Below are 18,393 nucleotides of genomic sequence, written 5' to 3'. Positions count from 1 at the left end.
TCCAACGGCCAAGCGGAGAAAGCAGTGCAAATCGTTAAACAAGGCATGCTCAAAATGCAAGGTCCCACGCTGCAGGGCTGCCTGTCGCGACAGCTGCTGGCATACAGATCTCGTCCGCACTCACTGACTGGGATCCCCCCCGCGCAACTGTTGATGAAATGGACCTTAAAGACAAGGCTCTCATTAATCCTCCCAGACATGCACGAAATCGTTGAGGCAACGCGCCGTAAACTAACTGAGTACCATGACAGAAATTCGAGGGGGAGATGGAATGAGATAGGGGAAAAAGTGTTTGTGCTAAACTACGGCAGGGATCCCAAATGGCTTGCTGGGACAGTAACGGGAAAGGAAGGAAACAGGCTACTGGTAGTACAAATGGACAATGGCCAAACCTGCCGGAGGCATGTAGACCAAGTCAAAAGCAGATTTACCAACAGCACTGCGGAACTACAATGTGGAACTCACACCACACCTGGTGGACAGACAGAGGGAACAACCTGAGGAAAGGGCAATCCCAACAGACAGCCCAGGCGAGACACCAACAATCATACTGAATGAAACAGACAGCCCAGGCGAGTCAACAACAATCACACCAAAAGAAAAACAGGCACCAAGGCAAACAACTGAACCACATTTAAGACGCTCCACGCGAGAGCGTAGACCACCTGAGAGACTGAACCTATAAAGACAATAAGACCTTGGGGGAGGGTGATATCATGTATCTCACACTACTGTACATAACTGTATCTTACCATGCTATACATGGCTATAACCAGATATAACCTGTAACCACAAGATTACCTTACCACCAGGGGTGCACTTGCAGGAGACACTGGATACCTGTTCTACACAGGTATATAAAGACAGCTCTCAGGCGAGTGTGGCATTCGAGAGCTGTGTAATAAAGATGCAGATCCTGAGTGACCTTGACTTCAGCATGTGCCTCGTGTAAGTCTGTACTGCAGGGATAGGACTTTACATACAGAACATAAGAAATAGGAGCAGAATAGGCCATTTGGCCCCCCCGAGCCTGCTCCGCCATTTAATAAGATCATGGCTGATCTGATCTTGGCCTCAACTCCACTTCCCAGCCCTCTCCTCATAACCCTTCACTCCCTTATCATTCAAAACTCTGTCTATCTCCACCTTAAATATATTCAATGACCCAGTCTCCACAGCTCTCTGGGGTAGAGAATTCCAAAGATTCCCGACCCTCTAAGGGAAGAAATTCCTCCTCATTTTCATTTTAAATGGGCAACCCCTTATTCTGAAACTATGCCCCCGAGTTCTGGATTCCTCCACGAAGGGAAACATCCTCTCTGCATTTACTCTGCCAAACCCCTCAGAATCTTATACGTTTCAATAAGATCACCTCTCATTCTTCTAAACTCTAATGAATATAGGCCCAACCTGCTCAACCTTTCTTCATAGGTCAACCCCTTCATCTCAGGAATCAACTTCGTGAACCTTCTCTGAACTGCCTCTAATGCAAGTATATCCCTCCTTAAATAAGGAGACCAAAACTTACGCAGTACTCCAGGTGTAGTCTCACCAACACCCTGTACAGTTGTAGCAGGACTTCCTTACTTTTAAACTCTATCCGCCTTGCAAAAAAGGCCAACATTCCATTTGTCTTTCTAATCACTTGCTGTACCTGCATGCTAACTTTTTGTGTTTCATGTTTAAGGACATCCAGATCCCTCTGTACCTCAGCATTTTTTGTAATCTCTCGCCATTTAAATAATAATTTCCTTTTTTATTCTTCCTAATGAAGTCGATAACCTCACATTTTCCCACATTATACTCAATCTGCCAAATTTTTACCCACTCACTTAACCTACCTATATACCTTTACAGATTCTTTGCATCCTCCTCATAACTTGCTCCCCCACCTATCTTTATATCATCAGTAAATTGGGCTACATTACACTCGGTCCCTTCATCCAAGTCATTAATATAGATTGTAAATAGTTGAGGCCCCAGCAAATATCCCTGTGGCATCCCACTAGTTAAATATTGCCAACCTGGAAAATGACCCATTTATCCCGATCATTCTGGACCTGAAATCCCTGCAGTACCTATCTTCTATAAGAGATGATCTCCACAGCCAGAAACAGGAATTCAGCTAATCAGCATCCACCGCGCGTGACAGCAGCCTTTTCCAGAGGTCCACTATTCTCTGGGAAAAGAACCACCTCCTGAAATTATCCACAGTTGTGATAATAATATACCATCAGAGAATAACAGAAGGGACTGTGAACATAAGTAAAAACATCAGTATGGTCCTGCAATTCTGCAGGGGTTCTTCAGTTGTAACGTTAGGGGGGAGACCAGCAGAATCCCACCGCCCTACCACATCCCCGCCCTCTCCCCATCTGCCCACTCTCCCACCCCCAGGGGAACAGTGCAAACAGAATTTCAAGGGAAAATGTTCATCTTCCAAGGACTGTAACTGCATTTTAAACTTTAGGCCTAATTTATTCAAGATCTTGGGCAAACAAAGTGGGAAGCAGCTAGATGAACTGATGAAACTCAACTTGCAAGAGGACTTCTATAAAAAATAATTTCAATAATTATTTAGTCAATATTGTACTTATGCATTGTTTTTGATTTGCAAAGTTTAAACTCTGCTTTTATTTTCAGTATACGGTGGAAATGTACGATCTGATGCTATGGCTGGTGCAAGGGCACAAGAGATTTGTGAGTGTTGGAAAGAAAATATGTGGACTATATTTTTTAAGGTGGCTTTGTGGTTCAATACATGGTTTTGGGTGGAGTTGGGAATGTATATATTGTGGGACAGGCTATTTGATCACATGATATTTTCTTGCCCGTCATTGTTCGTATTTTCATAGATCGAACACAGTGTGCTAAATATCAAGCCTAGCCACTGTCCACATTTGCTCTCCCACAGGTGAGATTATAATATTCCACCTGAGGATCACAAGCTCCTCTGTGCGTGAAATATGACATTTTGTTTTTTTTCTCCACCATCAGAGGGCATGAAAACTCAATACAGATGGAGCTATCCCAACAAAATCATTTTAAAACCTTCTTTTACAACTATAAGCCCTCAACCAAAGATAAACAAGAGAAAATACTTGCAATTCCCTTAGGTGGGTGGGCTGTGAAGAGAGAACGAGAAACTGAAAATAAAGAGAAAGACAGGGAAAAGTAGATCTTTAAAAAAGCAAAAATATATGAAAGTCCATGTGGCAGACATAGGCATGTTTATGTTTGGGCACGAAAGGCTCAAGTATATTTGTCGAGAGTGAAAGCCTTATGCTGAGGAGCAATCCAATATTGGCAATTCTGGGCGGGTTACCCTCTTATCCCAACACAGATAGTTGCAGATCTAGGTTATATCATCAAAACAGAAAAAGTAGATGGTAATGTGTTATTTTTATGTTATTGTTTGTGTTCCTAATAATCTGGCATCAAACCATCAGAGGGAAAAACAGGAGCATTCTACAACTCACTGCCAACTTACAAACTCTACCTTGCTGTGTATAATAGCACCACTGATGTTCAGGCAATGTGTCTAAATTCAAATACTCAAATTGGATATATGATTTCAGGGAACGCACTCCACATTTCATCTTCAAGATGAAGAGTAGCATTGGCAAGGCAGAGGCCTATTAGTCCTCTTGACTACGGATAGTACATGCTGAAGTTGGGGAGAAAAGAGAAAATAAAACTTAGTGGAAAAATATACATTCAAAATGAAACACAATAAAGTAGGTTTTCTGTTTTTGCACTATAGGAAATACAACCAGGCATGCACATATTAGACACATCATTAAAAGGGGCCAAGTTAGGAAGAATAATCTAATGTATGACTTGTCTATTGATGCTCTTCTGTACAGCACCTGTAAAGAAAAAAAAATGTCAACAGCCAGTAAATTCTTCTCTGCTGCTTATCTTACGTGTGTATCTCTGAGGTATTTCCAGACCAACATTTCAGGTATCACCTTTCAATTAAAAAACTGTTCATCTGTAAAATCTTCCAGTTCTGAACGTTAGCTTTTTCACTTTATTTACAAATGCTGCCTGACCAGAATGACACTTTTGCATAATTCAAGCAATGATGCCCGTAGATGCACAATGAGTACCAGCAACTCAGCAAAAAGTAACTGTGAACGATTTCTACTGGTGCAGCCGGAAGTGTGCATATGCTTTTTGCCTGCCATTTTGGGGCATTATGTGTTCATCAGCGCCCAAAAAACAATACAATTTCTAGGCCCTATTCTTTGATAGATACAATCGTACCTTGTTTTTTTTTATATTCATGCCTTGAATTAAATCTTTCTAATCAGGCCCCAGGATGCAGCCTCTTGGACTCATTCAAAGGGCAAGGGTACCATCAGGAGCTGGTCCACGTAAGTTTAAAATACAGAAAAGCTTGAATTGAATGAATTTGATCTTTTTTTAAAAAAGAAGGAAATGGTACATTAATTTCTGTAGGTAGAATCTCCATTCTTTGACTAAATTTAATTACCATTTGCAATTAAAAATGCACTCCATCCCATCAGAAAACACCTCTATGGATGCTATTACATGATAAGAAATATGTGTTCCTGGTTTCAGATGATCCTTGTAACGCCACTATTTAAAAAAAGGAGGCAGACAAAAAGCAGGAAACTATAGACCAGTTAGTCTAACATCTGTGATTGGAAAAATGTTGGAGTCCAGTATTAAAGAAGCATTTGGAAAAGCAAAATTCGGTCAGGCAGAGTCAGCATGGATTTACGAAGGGGAAGTCATGTTTGACAAATTTGCTGGAGTTCTTTGAGGATATAACAAACAGGGTGGATACAAGGGAACCAGTGGATGTGGTGTATTTGGACTTCCAGAAGGCATTTGACAAGGTGCCACATAAAAGGTTACTGCACAAGATAAAAGTTCACAGGGTTGGGGGTAATATATTAGCATGGTTAGAGGATTGGCTAACCAGCAGAGAACAGAGAGTCGGGATAAATGGTTCATTCTCTGGTTGGCAACCAGTAACTAGTGGGGTGCCGCAGGGATCAGTGCTGGGACCCCAACTATTTACAATCTATATTAACAACTTAGAAGATGGGACTGAGTATAATGTAGCCAAGTTTGCTGATGATACAAAGATGGGAGGAAAAGCAATGTGTGGGGAGAACACAAAAAATCTGCAAAAGGACATCAACAGGCTAAGTGAGTGGGCAAAAATTTGGCAGATGGAGTATAATTTTGGAAAGTGTGAGGTCATGCACTTTGGCAGAAAAAAAATCAAAGAGCAAGCTATTATTTAAATGGAGAAAGATTGCAAAGTGCCGCAGTACAGCGGGACCTGGGGGTACTTGTGCATGAAACACAAAAGGATAGTATGCAGGTACAGCAAGTGATCAGGAAGGCCAATGGTATCTTGGCCTTTATTGCAATGGGGATGAAGTATAAAAGTAGGGAAGTCTTGCTACAGCTATATAAGGTATTCGTGAGGTCGTACCTGGAATACTGCGTGCAGTTTTGGTTTCCATATTTACAAAAGGATATTCTTGCTTTGGAGGCAATTCAGAGAAGGTTCACAAGGTTGATTCCGGGCATGAGGGGGTTGACATGAGGATAGGTTGGGCCTCTACTCATTGGGATGCAGAAGAATGAGAGGTGATCTTATCGAAACGTATAAGATTATGAGGGGGCTTGACAAGGTGGATGCAGAGAGGATGTTTCCACTGATGGGGGAGATGAGAACTAGAGGGCACAATCTTAGAATAAGGGGCCCCCCATTTAAAACAGAGATGAGGAGAAATTTCTTCTCTCAAAGGATTGTAAATCTTTGGAATATACTGCCTCAGAGAGCTGTGGAAGCTGGGACATTGATTAAACAGTTTCTTAACCGATAAAGGGATAAGGGGTTATGGAGAACGGGCGGTGAAGTGGAGCTGAGTCCATGATCAGATCAGACATCTTGTTGTGCAAAGCCCCTTGGGGAAGAGTGACCATAATATAGTGGAATTCTTCATTAAGATAGAGAGTGACACAGTTAACTTAGAGACTAGAGTCCTGAACTTAAAGAAAGGTAACTTCGATGGTACGAGACATGAATTGGCTAGGATAGACTGGCCAATGATACTTAAAGGGTTGACAATGAAGAGGCAATGGCAGACATTTAAAGATCACATGGATCAACTTCAACAATTCTACATCCCTGTCTGGCATAAAAAATAAAACAGGGAAGGTGACTCAACCGTGGCTAGCAAGGGAAATTAGGAATATTAAAACCAAGGAAGAGGCATATAAATTGGCCAGAAAAAGCAGCAAACCTGAGGACTGGGAGAAATTTAGAATTCATCAGAGAAGGACAAAGGGTTTAACTAGGAGGTGGAAAATAGAGTATGAGAGGAAGCTTGCTGGGAACATAAAAACTGACTGTAAAAGCTTCTATAGATATGTGAAGAGAAAAAGATTAGTGAAGACAATCGTAGGTCCCTTACAGTCAGAATCAGGTGAATTTATCATGGGAAACAAAGAAATAGCAGACCAATTGAACAAATACTTTGGTTCTGTCTTCACTAAGGAAGACACAAATAATCTTCTGGAAATATTAGGGGACCGAGGGTCTAGTGAGAGGAGGAACTGAAGGATATCCTTATTAGTCAGGAAATTGTGTTAGGGAAATTGATGGGATTGAAGGCCGATAAATCCGCAGGGCCTGATCGTCTGCATCCCAGAGTACTTAAGGAAGTGGCCCCAGAAATAGTGGATGCATTGGTGGTCATTTTCCAACATTCTATAGACTCTAGATCAGTTCTTATGAATTGGAGGGTAGCTAATGTAACTCCACTTTTTAAAAAGGGAGGGAGAGAGAAAACAGGGAATTATAGACCAGTTAGCCTGACGTCGGTAGTGGGGAAAATGTTGGAATCAATTAATAAAGATGTAACAGCAGCACATTTGGAAAACAGTGACAGGATCGTTCCAAGTCAGCATGGATTTATGAAAGGGAAATCATGCTTGACAAATCTTCTAAAATTTTTTGAGGATGTAACCAGTGGTTGTGGTGCATTTGGATTTTCAAAAGGCTTTTGACAAGGTCCCACATAAGAAATTAGTGTGAAAAATTAAAGCACATGGTATTGGGGGTAATGTATTGACATGGATAGAGAACTGGTTGGCAGACAGGAAGCAAAGAGTAGGAATAAACGAGTCCTTTTCAGAATGGCAGGCAGTGACTAGTGGAGTGCCGCAGGGCTCAGTGCTGGGACCCCAGTTATTTATAATATACATTAATGATTTGGACGAAGGAATTGAAGGAATTCAACGAACTATCTCCAAGTTTGCAGATGACACTAAGCTCGGTGGCGGTGTGCGCTGTGAGGAGGATGCTAAGCGGCTGCAGGATGCCTTGGATATAGGTGAGTGGGCAAATGCATGGCAGCTGCAGTATAATGTAGATTAATGTGAGGTTGTCCACTTTGGTGGCAAAAACAGGAAGGCAGAATATTATCTGAATGGTGACAGATTAGGAAAAGAGGAGGTATAACAAGACCTGGGTGTCGTCGGACACCAGTCATTGAAAGTTGGCATGCAGGTGCAGCAGGCGGTGAAGAAGACAAATCGCATGTTGGTCTTCATCGCGAGAGGATTTGAGTATGGGATTAGGGAGGTCTTACTGCAGTTGTACAGGGCCTTGGTGAGATCACACCTTGAATATTGTGTACAGGTTTGGTCTACTAATCTGAGGAAGGACGTTCTTGCTATTGAGGGAGTGCAGCGAAGGTTTACCAGACTGATTCCCGGGATGGCAGGACTGACAGATGAAGAAAGACTGAATCGACTAGGCTTATATTCACTGGAATTTAAAAGAATGAGAGGGGATCTCATAGAAACATATAAAATTCTGATGGGATTGGACAGGTTAGATGCAGGAAGAATGTTCCCAATCTTGAGGAAGTCCAGAAATGACAGTCACTGTCTAAGGATAAGTAGTAAGCCATTGAGGACCGAGATGAGGAGAAACTTCTTCACTCAGCGAATTGCGAACCTGTGGAATTCTTTACCACAGGAAGTTGTTGAGGCCAGTTCGTTAGATATATTGAAAAGGGAGTTAGATGTGGCCCTTACAGCTAAAGGGATCAAGGGGTATGGAGAGAAAGCAGGAATGAGGCACCCAACAAGATTGTGAGCTAAAACTGATATGACCTTAGTCTCTTTAATACAACTCCAGAGTGCACAAGCAGTATGGCAGGCAACCTTTTATACTCCTTTGTACGAGGTGTGCAGGTCACTCTTGGGCCTTCAACAGTTGCGCCCTCTGATGGCAAGTCTTACACAGTTACAATACATAACATCACTCCCCCCCCCCCCCCAAAGTCTTTGATATAAATTATTTACAAGTTGAGACGATCGGGGCCCTATGCTCCCTGGTTGATCGTCTGAGTTCAAACTCTGGCATGGGTGAGTTGGTCGGACCATTGCTGCACTGTGGTGCGGCTGATCTGACAGGATTGTTGGGAATGGTAGATTCATCCTCTTGATTGACAGCGAGGTCGATTGCTAGTTGGGTGTGTGTTGGTGGATCGATGATGGTGATGTCCTCCAGGTTGTTCCTGGTTGTCGGTGAACCACAGTTTGGTCTGATCCAAATGCTTTCTGCACGTTTGACCATTCAATAGTTTGACTATAAACACTCTATTGCCCTCCTTGGTCAAGACAGTGCCAGCGACCCATTTAGGACGATGATCGTAATTAAGAACAAACACAGGGTCATTAACTACAATGTCACTCGATACAGCCGTGTGATCGTGGTACATGTTTTGCCAGTGACGCCGGGTTTCCACATGATCATTTAGATCTGGGTGGTCTACGGAGAGCCTGGTTTTGAGTGCTCACTTCATTAACGATTCTGCAGGGAGAACCCCAGTGAGCGAGTGGGGTCGCGTGCGGTAGCTGAGCAGAACCCGAGATAAGTGGGTCTGCAAGGAGCCTTCTGTCAAGCGTTTTAAGCTCTGCATGATAGTTTAGACTGCCCGTTCCGCATGACCATTGGATGCGGGCTTAAACGGGGCAGACCTGACATGCTTGATGCTATTGCGGGTCATAAACTCGTTGAATTCCGAGCTGGTGAAACACGGTCCATTGTCACTGACAAGGACGTCGGGCAAGCCATGGGTGGCGAACATAGCCCGGAGGCTTTCAATGGTGGCAGTCGATGTGCTGGGTGACATGATTACACATTCAATCGATTTAGAGTAAGCGGCCACTACAACTAAAAACGTCTTTCCAAGAACGGGGCCGGCAAAATGTACGTGGATCCTGGACCACGGTTTGGAGAGCCATGACCATAGACTCAATGGAGCCTCCCTTGGTGCATTGCTCCATTGTGAGCACGTGTTGCACTGGTGTACGCATGACTCTAAGTTCGAGTCAATGTCGGGCCACCAAACATGCGACCTGGCTATAGCCTTCATCATGACTATGCCTGGGTGGGTATTGTCTAGGTTGCGTATAAACGTTTCCCTGCCTTTTTTAGGCAAAACCATGCGATTACCCCATAAGAGACAATCTGACTGGATGGACATTTCATCTTTGCATCGGTGAAACAGCTTAATTTCATCTTGCCTTTCCCTGGGAACGGCTGACCAGCTCCCATTAAGGATGCAACTTTTTACAAGTGATAGCACAGGATCCTGGCTGGTCCAGGTCCTGATCTGGCGAGCAGTGATGGGTGACCCCTCGCTCTCAAAAGCATCCATGACCAGAAGGAAGTCTGCGGATTGTGCAACTTCCACCCCGGTAGTGGGCAATGGTAGCCGACTGAGGGCATCAACACAGTTCTCCGTGCCTGGTCTGTGGCGGATAAAATAGTCATAGACAGACAATGTTAGTGCCCATCTTTGGATGCGGGACGAAGCATTGGTGTTTATACCTTTTCTTTCTGAAAACAGCGAAATGAGCGGTTTGTGGTCGGATTCAAGCTCAAACCGAAGTCCAAATAGGTATTGGTGCATTTTCTTAACCCCCATATACACATGATAACTCCTCTTTCTCGACCATACTGTAGGCTCTTTCAGCCTTAGACAGACTTCTAGATGCGGATGCAACTGGTTGAAGTTTGCCCGATACATTGGTTTGCTGTAACACACAGCCGACCCTGTACGAAGATGTATCACAAGCTAGCACTAATCGTTTACACGGGTCATACAGTGCAAGTAACTTATTCGAACAAAGTAAGTTTCTGGCCTTCTCAAAAGCTGTCTCTTGAGATTTACCCCAAACCCAGTCGTCACCCTTACTAGCAACATGTGCAACGGTTCCAGCAAAGTGCTTAACTCGGGTAGAAAGTTACCAAAATAGTTGAGGAGTCCCAGGAATGAATGCAGCTCTGTCACATTCTGTGGTCTGGGTGCATTCTTGATGGCCTCTGTCTTTGAGTCCGTGGGTCTGATGCCGTCTGCCGCAATCTTTCTCCCCAAAAATTCGACCTCTGGCGCCAGGAAAACACACTTGGAGCATTTCAGCCTGAGTCCCACTCTGTCTAGTCGACTTAGAACCTCTTCCAGGTTGTGCAGGTGTTCGGTGGTGTCACAACCGGTGATCAGAATGCCGTCTCGAAACACAACGGTGCGCGGAACCGATTTCAGCAGACTCTCCATGTTCCTCTGGAAGATGGCAGCAGCCGAGCGAATCCCAAAAGGGCACGTGTGCTTTATAAACAGCCCTTTGTGCGTTTTGATGCACATCAATCTTTTCGAAGATTCAACCAGCGCCTGTGTCATGTAGGCGGAGGTTAGGTCCAACTTGGTGAACGACTTCCCCCTGCTAACATTGCAAACAGGTCATCCGCCTTGGGTAGCTGGTATTGGTCTTGTAACGAGACTCGGTTGGTCGTGACCTGGTAGTCTCCGCAGATTTTGACCGTGCCATCGCTTTTCAACACCGGAACAATCGGACTGGCCCACTCGTTAAACTCGACTGGCGATATGATTCCCTCCCATTGGAGTCTGTCCAGTTCGATCTCGACTTTCTCCCTCATCACATATGGAACCGCTCGAGCTTTGTGATGAACGGGCCTTGCAGCGGGGACTAGATGGATCTGCTTCTTGGCACCTGTGAAGTTGCCGATGCCTGGTTCAAATAGCCACGGAAACTTGCTCAGCACTTGGGCGCACGATAGTGCTTTGATGTCGTCCCAGTTCCATCAAATCTTTCCCAGCCAGTTTCTGCCAAATATCGTTGGGCTATCGCCTGGTACAATCCACAGTGATAAATCATGCACAACTCCATCGTACGATACCTTAACTGCTGCACTGCCAATGACTGGTATGAGCTCTTTGGTGCGCAGCTTTGTCTGTATTGGGCTCACTTTGGACCTTAATGCCTTGTTGTCTCACAGTTTCACAAAAGCCTTCTGGATCATAATTGACTGACTCGCCCCCGTGTCCAACTCCATTGATATCGGAATACCGTTCAATTTGACTTTCAGCATGATAGGAGGGCTCTTGATGGTGAAGGAGTGTTGAGTTGCCTCTCTTGTTTGTTCTGCGTGATCCGCGCCGGATCGATCATCCTCTGCCGACTCTGCCACGTGGTGAGTCGCAGCACTCTTGCACATTCGCTGGAGGGGCCCCATTGTTTCGCAGCCTTTGCACATAGTGCTTGAATCGACATTAATGGGCTCGATGATTACCTCCGCAAAGCCAACATTGTGCTAATGGATTTGCATTCATGCCCGATGGTGGACTCTGAGTCATCCTAGATCTTGCAGCTGCAGACGTGTAGGCCCTGCCATATGCAGTTCTGCCTGCTAGCGAAGTTATTTTATGCACAGTACTCGCCGGTGAGCTTCGATGCTGGGAAGATATCTGTCTGGTATTATCGCTCATGGATATGAATGCCTGGGCTATCGTAATGGCCTTGCTCAGGTCTAGGGATTCGGTGGACAGCAGCTTGCGAAGAATGACCTCGTGGCCGATGCCAAGCACTAAAAAGTTCCGCAGCATGTTCCCCAAAAATCCAGAAAGTTCGCAAGTTCCCGCAAGGCGTCTCAGGTCGGCGACATAACTCGCCACATCCTGGCCCTCAGAGCGGTGGTGCATGTAGAAACGATACCTGACCATTAAGACGCTCTCCTTTGGCTTGAGGTGGTTCCGAACCAGCGTACACAACTCTGTATATGTTTTCTCTGCTGGTTTCTCCGGTGCTAGCATATATTGTGGACCCACACACAGTGAGGAGAATCGCCCTGCGCTTGATCGCTTTATCGTCCCCATTCAGCTCGTTGGCCACAAAGTACTGGTTGAGACACTCAACGAAGGCAATCATCACCCTCTACAAATCTCTCTAAAATACCAACGGCAGCCATGACCATGTGAAAGTTCGTAATCTGTTACTCGTCGTCAATTGATAGGTACGGAAGAACTCCACAAGACTGAGTACTGTGAGCTAAAACTGATGTGACCTCAGTCTCTTTAATATAACTCCAGCATGCCTAAGCAATATGGCAGACAACCTTTTATACTCCTTGCATGAGGTGTGCAGGTGACCCTTGGGCCTCCAACAGTTGCGCCCTCTGGTGGCAAGTCTTGCACAGTTATAATGTTTACATACATAACAGTTTCATTGATCAATTCTGCTATTGGTTGCTGCCATTGCCCAGCTTCAACATATATCAAGTGATATAGGTCCTTTTTCATGACAAACACCCGTGTTGCTTGTTTGTGAGGCTCCCTGCATCACCATGGGCTTAATTTTGGCCAGGAGTTGCTCCGTTTTTTTTGGAGCAACTTGATTTTTCTGGAGTATCTTAAAAATTGCATATTCAATTTGTGTCAGTGTTTTTTTTAGTTTTTTTTTTCTCAAAAGGGGGCGTTACCAGCCACCTACGCCAGTTTTGGCCATTTAGGCCACTTTGGCCAGCTAATAGTTAATCCAAATCTACTTAGGCCAGTGTATGTGGCCACTTCAGAAAACCCTTGCGGAGAGTTAAGAAATCAGCACAGGTAAGTAGATCGGAAGCCATTCGGCTTGGGATAGGGGCGGGAAGGAAAGCGGAGAGGACTTTGCACGAAGACTTACAAAGCACTAAACAAAGCACAAAAAGTAATAAGCATTCAAGAAGAAATAAAAAATGGAACTAAGTCTTAACTTCATCTGAAAACTCGGCCCAGAAAAGGCAGCGGGCTGGCCAGTGCAGGAGGCCACTCGGCCTGGGATATGTGCGGGACGACAACACACCGGGAGACCACTCGGCCAGGGATAGGGACATAGAAACATAGAAACATAGAAAATAGGTGCAGGAGTAGACCATTCAGCCCTTCTAGCCTGCACCGCCATTCAATGAGTTCATGGCTGAACATGAAACTTCAGTACCCCATTCCTGCTTTCTCGCCAGAACCCTTGATCCCCCTAGTAGTAAGGACTTCATCTAACTCCCTTTTGAATATATTTAGTGAACTGGCCTCAACTACTTTCTGTGGTAGAGAATTCCACAGGTTCACCACTCTCTGGATGAAGAAGTTTCTCCTCATCTCGGTCCTAAATGGCTTACCCCTTATCCTCAGACTGTGACCCCTGGTTCTGGACTTCCCCAACATTGGGAACATTCTTCCTGCATCTAACCTGTCTAAACCCGTCAGAATTTTAAACGTTTCTATGAGGTCCCCTCTCATTCTTCTGAACTCCAGTGAATACAAGCCCAGTTGATCCAGTCTTTCTTGATAGGTCAGTCCCGCCATCCCGGGAATCAGTCTGGTGAATCTTCGCTGCACTCCCTCAATAGCAAGAATGTCCTTCCTCAAGTTAGGAGACCAAAACTGTACACAATATTCCAGGTGTGGCCTCACCAAGGCCCTGTACAACTGTAGCAACACCTCCCTACCCCTGTATTCAAATCCCCTCGCTATGAAGGCCAACATGCCATTTGCTTTCTTAACCGCCTGCTGTACCTGCATGCCAACCTTCAATGTACCATGACACCCAGGTCTCGTTGCACCTCCCCTTTTCCTAATCTGTCACCATTCAGATAATAGTCTGTCTCTCTGTTTTTACCACCAAAGTGGATAACCTCACATTTATCCACATTATACTTCATCTGCCATGCATTTGCCCACTCACCTAACCTATCCAAGTCACTCTGCAGCCTAATTGCATCCTCCTTGCAGCTCACACTGCCACCCAACTTAGTGTCATCCGCAAATTTGGAGAAACTGCATTTAATCCCCTTGTCTAAATCATTAATGTACAATGTAAACAGCTGGGGCCCCAGCACAGAACCTTGCGGCACCCCACTAGTCATTGCCTGCCATTCTGAAAAGTACCCGTTTACTCCTACTCTTTGCTTCCTGTCTGACAACCAGTTCTCAGGACGGGAGCAATTGAACTGCCGTCATCGGAGAACACACAGGCTGCATGAAGCAAACTCACCAGGCAGGCTGCAACAGGCTGCAGCAAGGGCAAAACACCATCAGCTACTTCAACAGCAAGCCGGCCGGTGTGGGAGACCACTCAGCCTGGGATAGGTACGGGACGACCGGGAGACCACTCAACCAGGGATAGGGGCGGGACCACCGGGAGACCACTCGGCCAGGGGTAGGGGCAGGAACTGTCGACATCGATGCACACATAGGCTGCAGGAAACAAACTCATCGGACAAGCTGCAACAGGCTGGGGGGGCGGGGGGGGGGGGTGGGCGCGGGGGAGCAGGTGGAGGGGGAGGGAGAGAGATGTCACATGACTGAAGAGCGGAGGGGGAGAGGACAAAAAACAAAAGACCTTTGGGTGCGCTCCATATACATACGTTGTGTGGGGGGGTGGGGGGTGGGTGGAAAGAGACACACACAACTGTGAACCTGTGCTGTGCTATGCTGTGCTGCCTGCTTTCCTGCCATTTTGACCTTCTTTGAAAGTTTAACTTTAACTATAGGGACAATGCCACACCTTTTGCAAGTGTTCTGCATATTGTGCTACGTAGGAAACAATTGATTAGAGCTCATCACATCAGGAACATCAGAGCTCGTAGGCTTCTGGGCAGGAGGCCTTACCCACCTCACAAATTTCAAGTCAGGCGTTCGTACCTGGACCTGAGTGATGCAGATTATGTCAGAAGGCTGCGTTTCCGCAGAGAAGTTGTCTGTGAGTTGCTGAGACCAGACTTACAGCCGAGAAACAGCAGGTGGACTGCTTTGTCAGTTGAAGTGAAGGTTACAGCTGTACTTTCCTTCTATGCCTCGGGATCGTTTCAAGCTACAACTGGGGATGTGTGTGCCATCTCTCAACATGCAATACATGTCTCCATTTGCCAGGTCACGGCTGCACTGTGTGCGCGGAGGAATGACTTCATCAAGTTCCCAATGACCGCCCAAGCAATCCATGACAGGGCTGTGGGGTTCTCAAGTATTGCTGGCTTCCCAAAGGTACTTGGCTGCATTGATTGTACCCACATTGCCTTGCGAGCATCTTTGGAGGATGCCGAGCTGTTCAGGAATAGAAAAGGCTTCCACTCCGTGAATGTGCAGCTCGTATGTGACAACACGCATCGCATCATGTCAGTCGATGCAAGATACCCTGGCAGCACCCACGATGCATTCATCCTACGCGACAGCATTGTATCTGACATGTTTGAGCAGCAGCCAGAAGGGCAGAGCTGGCTACTGGGAGACATAGGGTATGGCCTGGCCACCTGGCCCCTACACGTAACCTGGACGGAAGCTAACCATCAATACAACATGTCACACATTATGACACGCAGCATCATAGAGAGGATCATTGGTATCTTCAAAGAGCGTTTCTGATGCCTGGACCATTCCGGAGGCTACTTGCAATATTCCCCTGAGATTGTCGGTCAGTTCACTGTTGTGTGCTGCATGCTTCATAACTTAGCCATCATGAGGCAGCAGCAGCTGATAGTGGAGGAAGAAGACCCACCTGCAGTGAGAGTGGCTAATGATAATGATTTGGAAGATGCAGGTGACGAGCAAAAGGAGGTGGTGGAGGAGGATGATGACGAGGATGAGGAAACCATGCAAGTACCTGAGGCCAGAGCATGACATCGGAGGAGGGCGGGCCATCGTGTTCCTTTAACGATGAACACTTTACTGATGCCTGAGGGCTCAGCGACAACTATTCTGCATGGACATGTTTATTTTTTTGGAGCTGTTCCTAAATGTTGTGTTGTGTTAATGGAACATGATTCAGTTTTAATGTAAAATATATTTTATTCAAAAGTTTACAATGTACTTAACTTTAGTGTAATAAAATAATTCTGTCATGTATTTAACTGTCATTGTAACCCATGTATAAACTGACCTAAGTTGTACACCGTGAGAACATTGACCACTAGGTGGTGAACTTGTGGGAGACACTCCTAACCTGGACTTTCAGGTATAAAAGGGGAAGCTCCACCCACCTTCATCACTTCAGTGCTGGCTAATAAAGGTTACTGATCACAGAGTGACCTTCTCTCACGTATGGGCCTCATGTGCATTTATACTGTATAGTAAGGACATATTAAATTCTTGTATCAAACTTTACTTTAATATGACTCTTTAAGATCACTTATAAGTTTGTAAAGTTACATAACTTGCAAAAAACTTTCAATTTGGAAACACTTACTCTCTAGGATCACTTAAAAATTTTAAGGTCACTTATAAAGTTGTAAATTTACATAACTTACAACATGTGAGAATATTTACACTCGAAGATCACTTAAACTTTAAGATCACTTATAAAGTTGTAAATTTATAAAACTTAGAAAAAACTTTCAATTTAAAAACAGTTACAACAGTAACATCAACAACAATAACAACAACAGCAGCAAAAAAAGGCTGCATCCATCTCTCATCCCCATTTCGGTGTATGTGCACATCTTCATGGCGGGGGCGGGGGGGGGGGGGGGTCAGGTGTTAATGTGGAGGGCCCAGCTTGGGTCTCTTCAGAGGCTGGTGTTGCAGTGGGTGTGTTCCCTCTCCCTCGTGTGTGGGCCCAGCTTGTGCAGTACTGATTGTTTTTCTCCTGGTAGGACCCACCAAAGCAGCGACCCTCTTTTCCAAGGGTGTCAGTAGGTGCAGATTTGGCGGGCCTCCTCCTGTTCAAGTTTTTTCCCTTTTGTTGTGGGACAATTTCTTCTGCAAAGGTGAAAATGCAACTTTTTAAGAGAGGGTGTCTTTCTGCTGGATGGGACATGTACGTCTTGTCACATTTACAATTGCAATTGCTTTGTATAAATGAAAATATTACTGACACTAACTACTTGACCAAGGTCCTGCTATTTCTTTTTACACTGGCTTCCAGATCTCTGGGTGTTCAGCACTGCGCAGTAATCTTTTGCAACTTGGTCTCCAGTGTTTCTTCATTTCTTTGGGTGGCACTTTTGTGCGACCTCTGTTGCTGGTATCCAACTCCTGCCACCTGTTCTCAATGACATTAACTAGTATCTCCATTTCATCATGCAAGAATTTCTTCGTTCTTGGTGCGTATTGTTGCATTGCTGTATTGACACTCTCAGCACTTTTCCAATGGTCTTAGACACACAGTGATTTTTCCAAACACACAGTCCTTATTTTGCATGCAACAATGATTTTCAGAAATACAACACTCCTCCTGGCACTTTTGCAGGCATGCAGCACTGATATTAACACACAGAGCACTGCTCCTTGATTCCATCAGTTAATTTCGTTCCACAGTACTCCTTCTGGCACCAAATCTCAAGCAGCCACGTATTCCTTGAAAAATAGCCGATTGCCAAATTTTGGCGCTATTGAGCATGCGCGGATATCGTGACCCGACTCCAATGTGCATGTGCAGATGTCCCGGCACTGTTTCAGCGCAGGACGCTGGCTCCGCCCCCGACTCGACTGGCTGTGTGCCGACCGAGGAGAGGCCGGACAGCGGCCAAATTGGGGAGCGATTTTTTATCGGCGCACTTATCAACAGAGAAAAGCGCCGCATCTCCGGTAAGTGCGCCGAAAAAAGGTGTGGGCCAAATTTGAGCCCAATATCTCTACATTATGAATCCTGCTAGAGACTCAGCTCTGGGGTTCAAATAGATCATTTAAATCAGGTGCCTTCAGATAGTCTACATTCAACTAATTCTGACACTGGGAGGTCATGGAATTCATTAAGATCCATTTAAACTTTGGCCTAAAAATTCAGAGGTTTAGCGCCACCCATTACCGCCAGATTCAGAGAAAAGAAGTGGCAGCCGCCGCATTATAACGCGCTGCCGGCAGGTCCTGCAGCAGCCGCTGTTTTCAGCAGGTCGGCAGCGCTGCTGTTGCCGAAAGTAATGTCATGAGGCAGAGCGTGACGTCACTCAGCGTGCAATGTCCAGTTGACGGCCGCTCATCTGTTTCTGATTTCACTGCTCCTATTGTCATCCTCTCTAAAACATGCCCCGAGCGTGCAGCCACTAGAAGTGATTCACCC

At 45.3% G+C, this 18,393-nt stretch overlaps 1 protein-coding gene across 2 annotated transcripts in view; it reads left to right on the top strand.

The window, feature by feature from the left end:
* Nucleotides 1-2,649: 2,649 nt before the first annotated feature.
* LOC139264029 (uncharacterized) overlaps nt 2,650-18,393 on the top strand; it is a 202,853-nt gene continuing 187,109 nt past the window's right edge. For both annotated transcript variants that reach the window (XR_011593281.1, XM_070880132.1), the window contains exons 1-2: nt 2,650-2,700; nt 4,317-4,379. Coding sequence is in view for 1 of the 2 variants with exons in the window: in XM_070880132.1 (XP_070736233.1) it covers nt 2,673-2,700; nt 4,317-4,379 (91 nt within the window). In the remaining variant the exon portion in view is untranslated. The remainder of the gene's footprint in view (nt 2,701-4,316; nt 4,380-18,393) is intronic.

This window comes from Pristiophorus japonicus, chromosome 5 (genome assembly GCF_044704955.1).
Source record: "Pristiophorus japonicus isolate sPriJap1 chromosome 5, sPriJap1.hap1, whole genome shotgun sequence".
NCBI lineage: Eukaryota > Metazoa > Chordata > Chondrichthyes > Pristiophoridae > Pristiophorus > Pristiophorus japonicus.
Note: the sequence above shows the minus strand (reverse complement) of the source record. Positions and strands in the feature narration are given on the sequence as shown.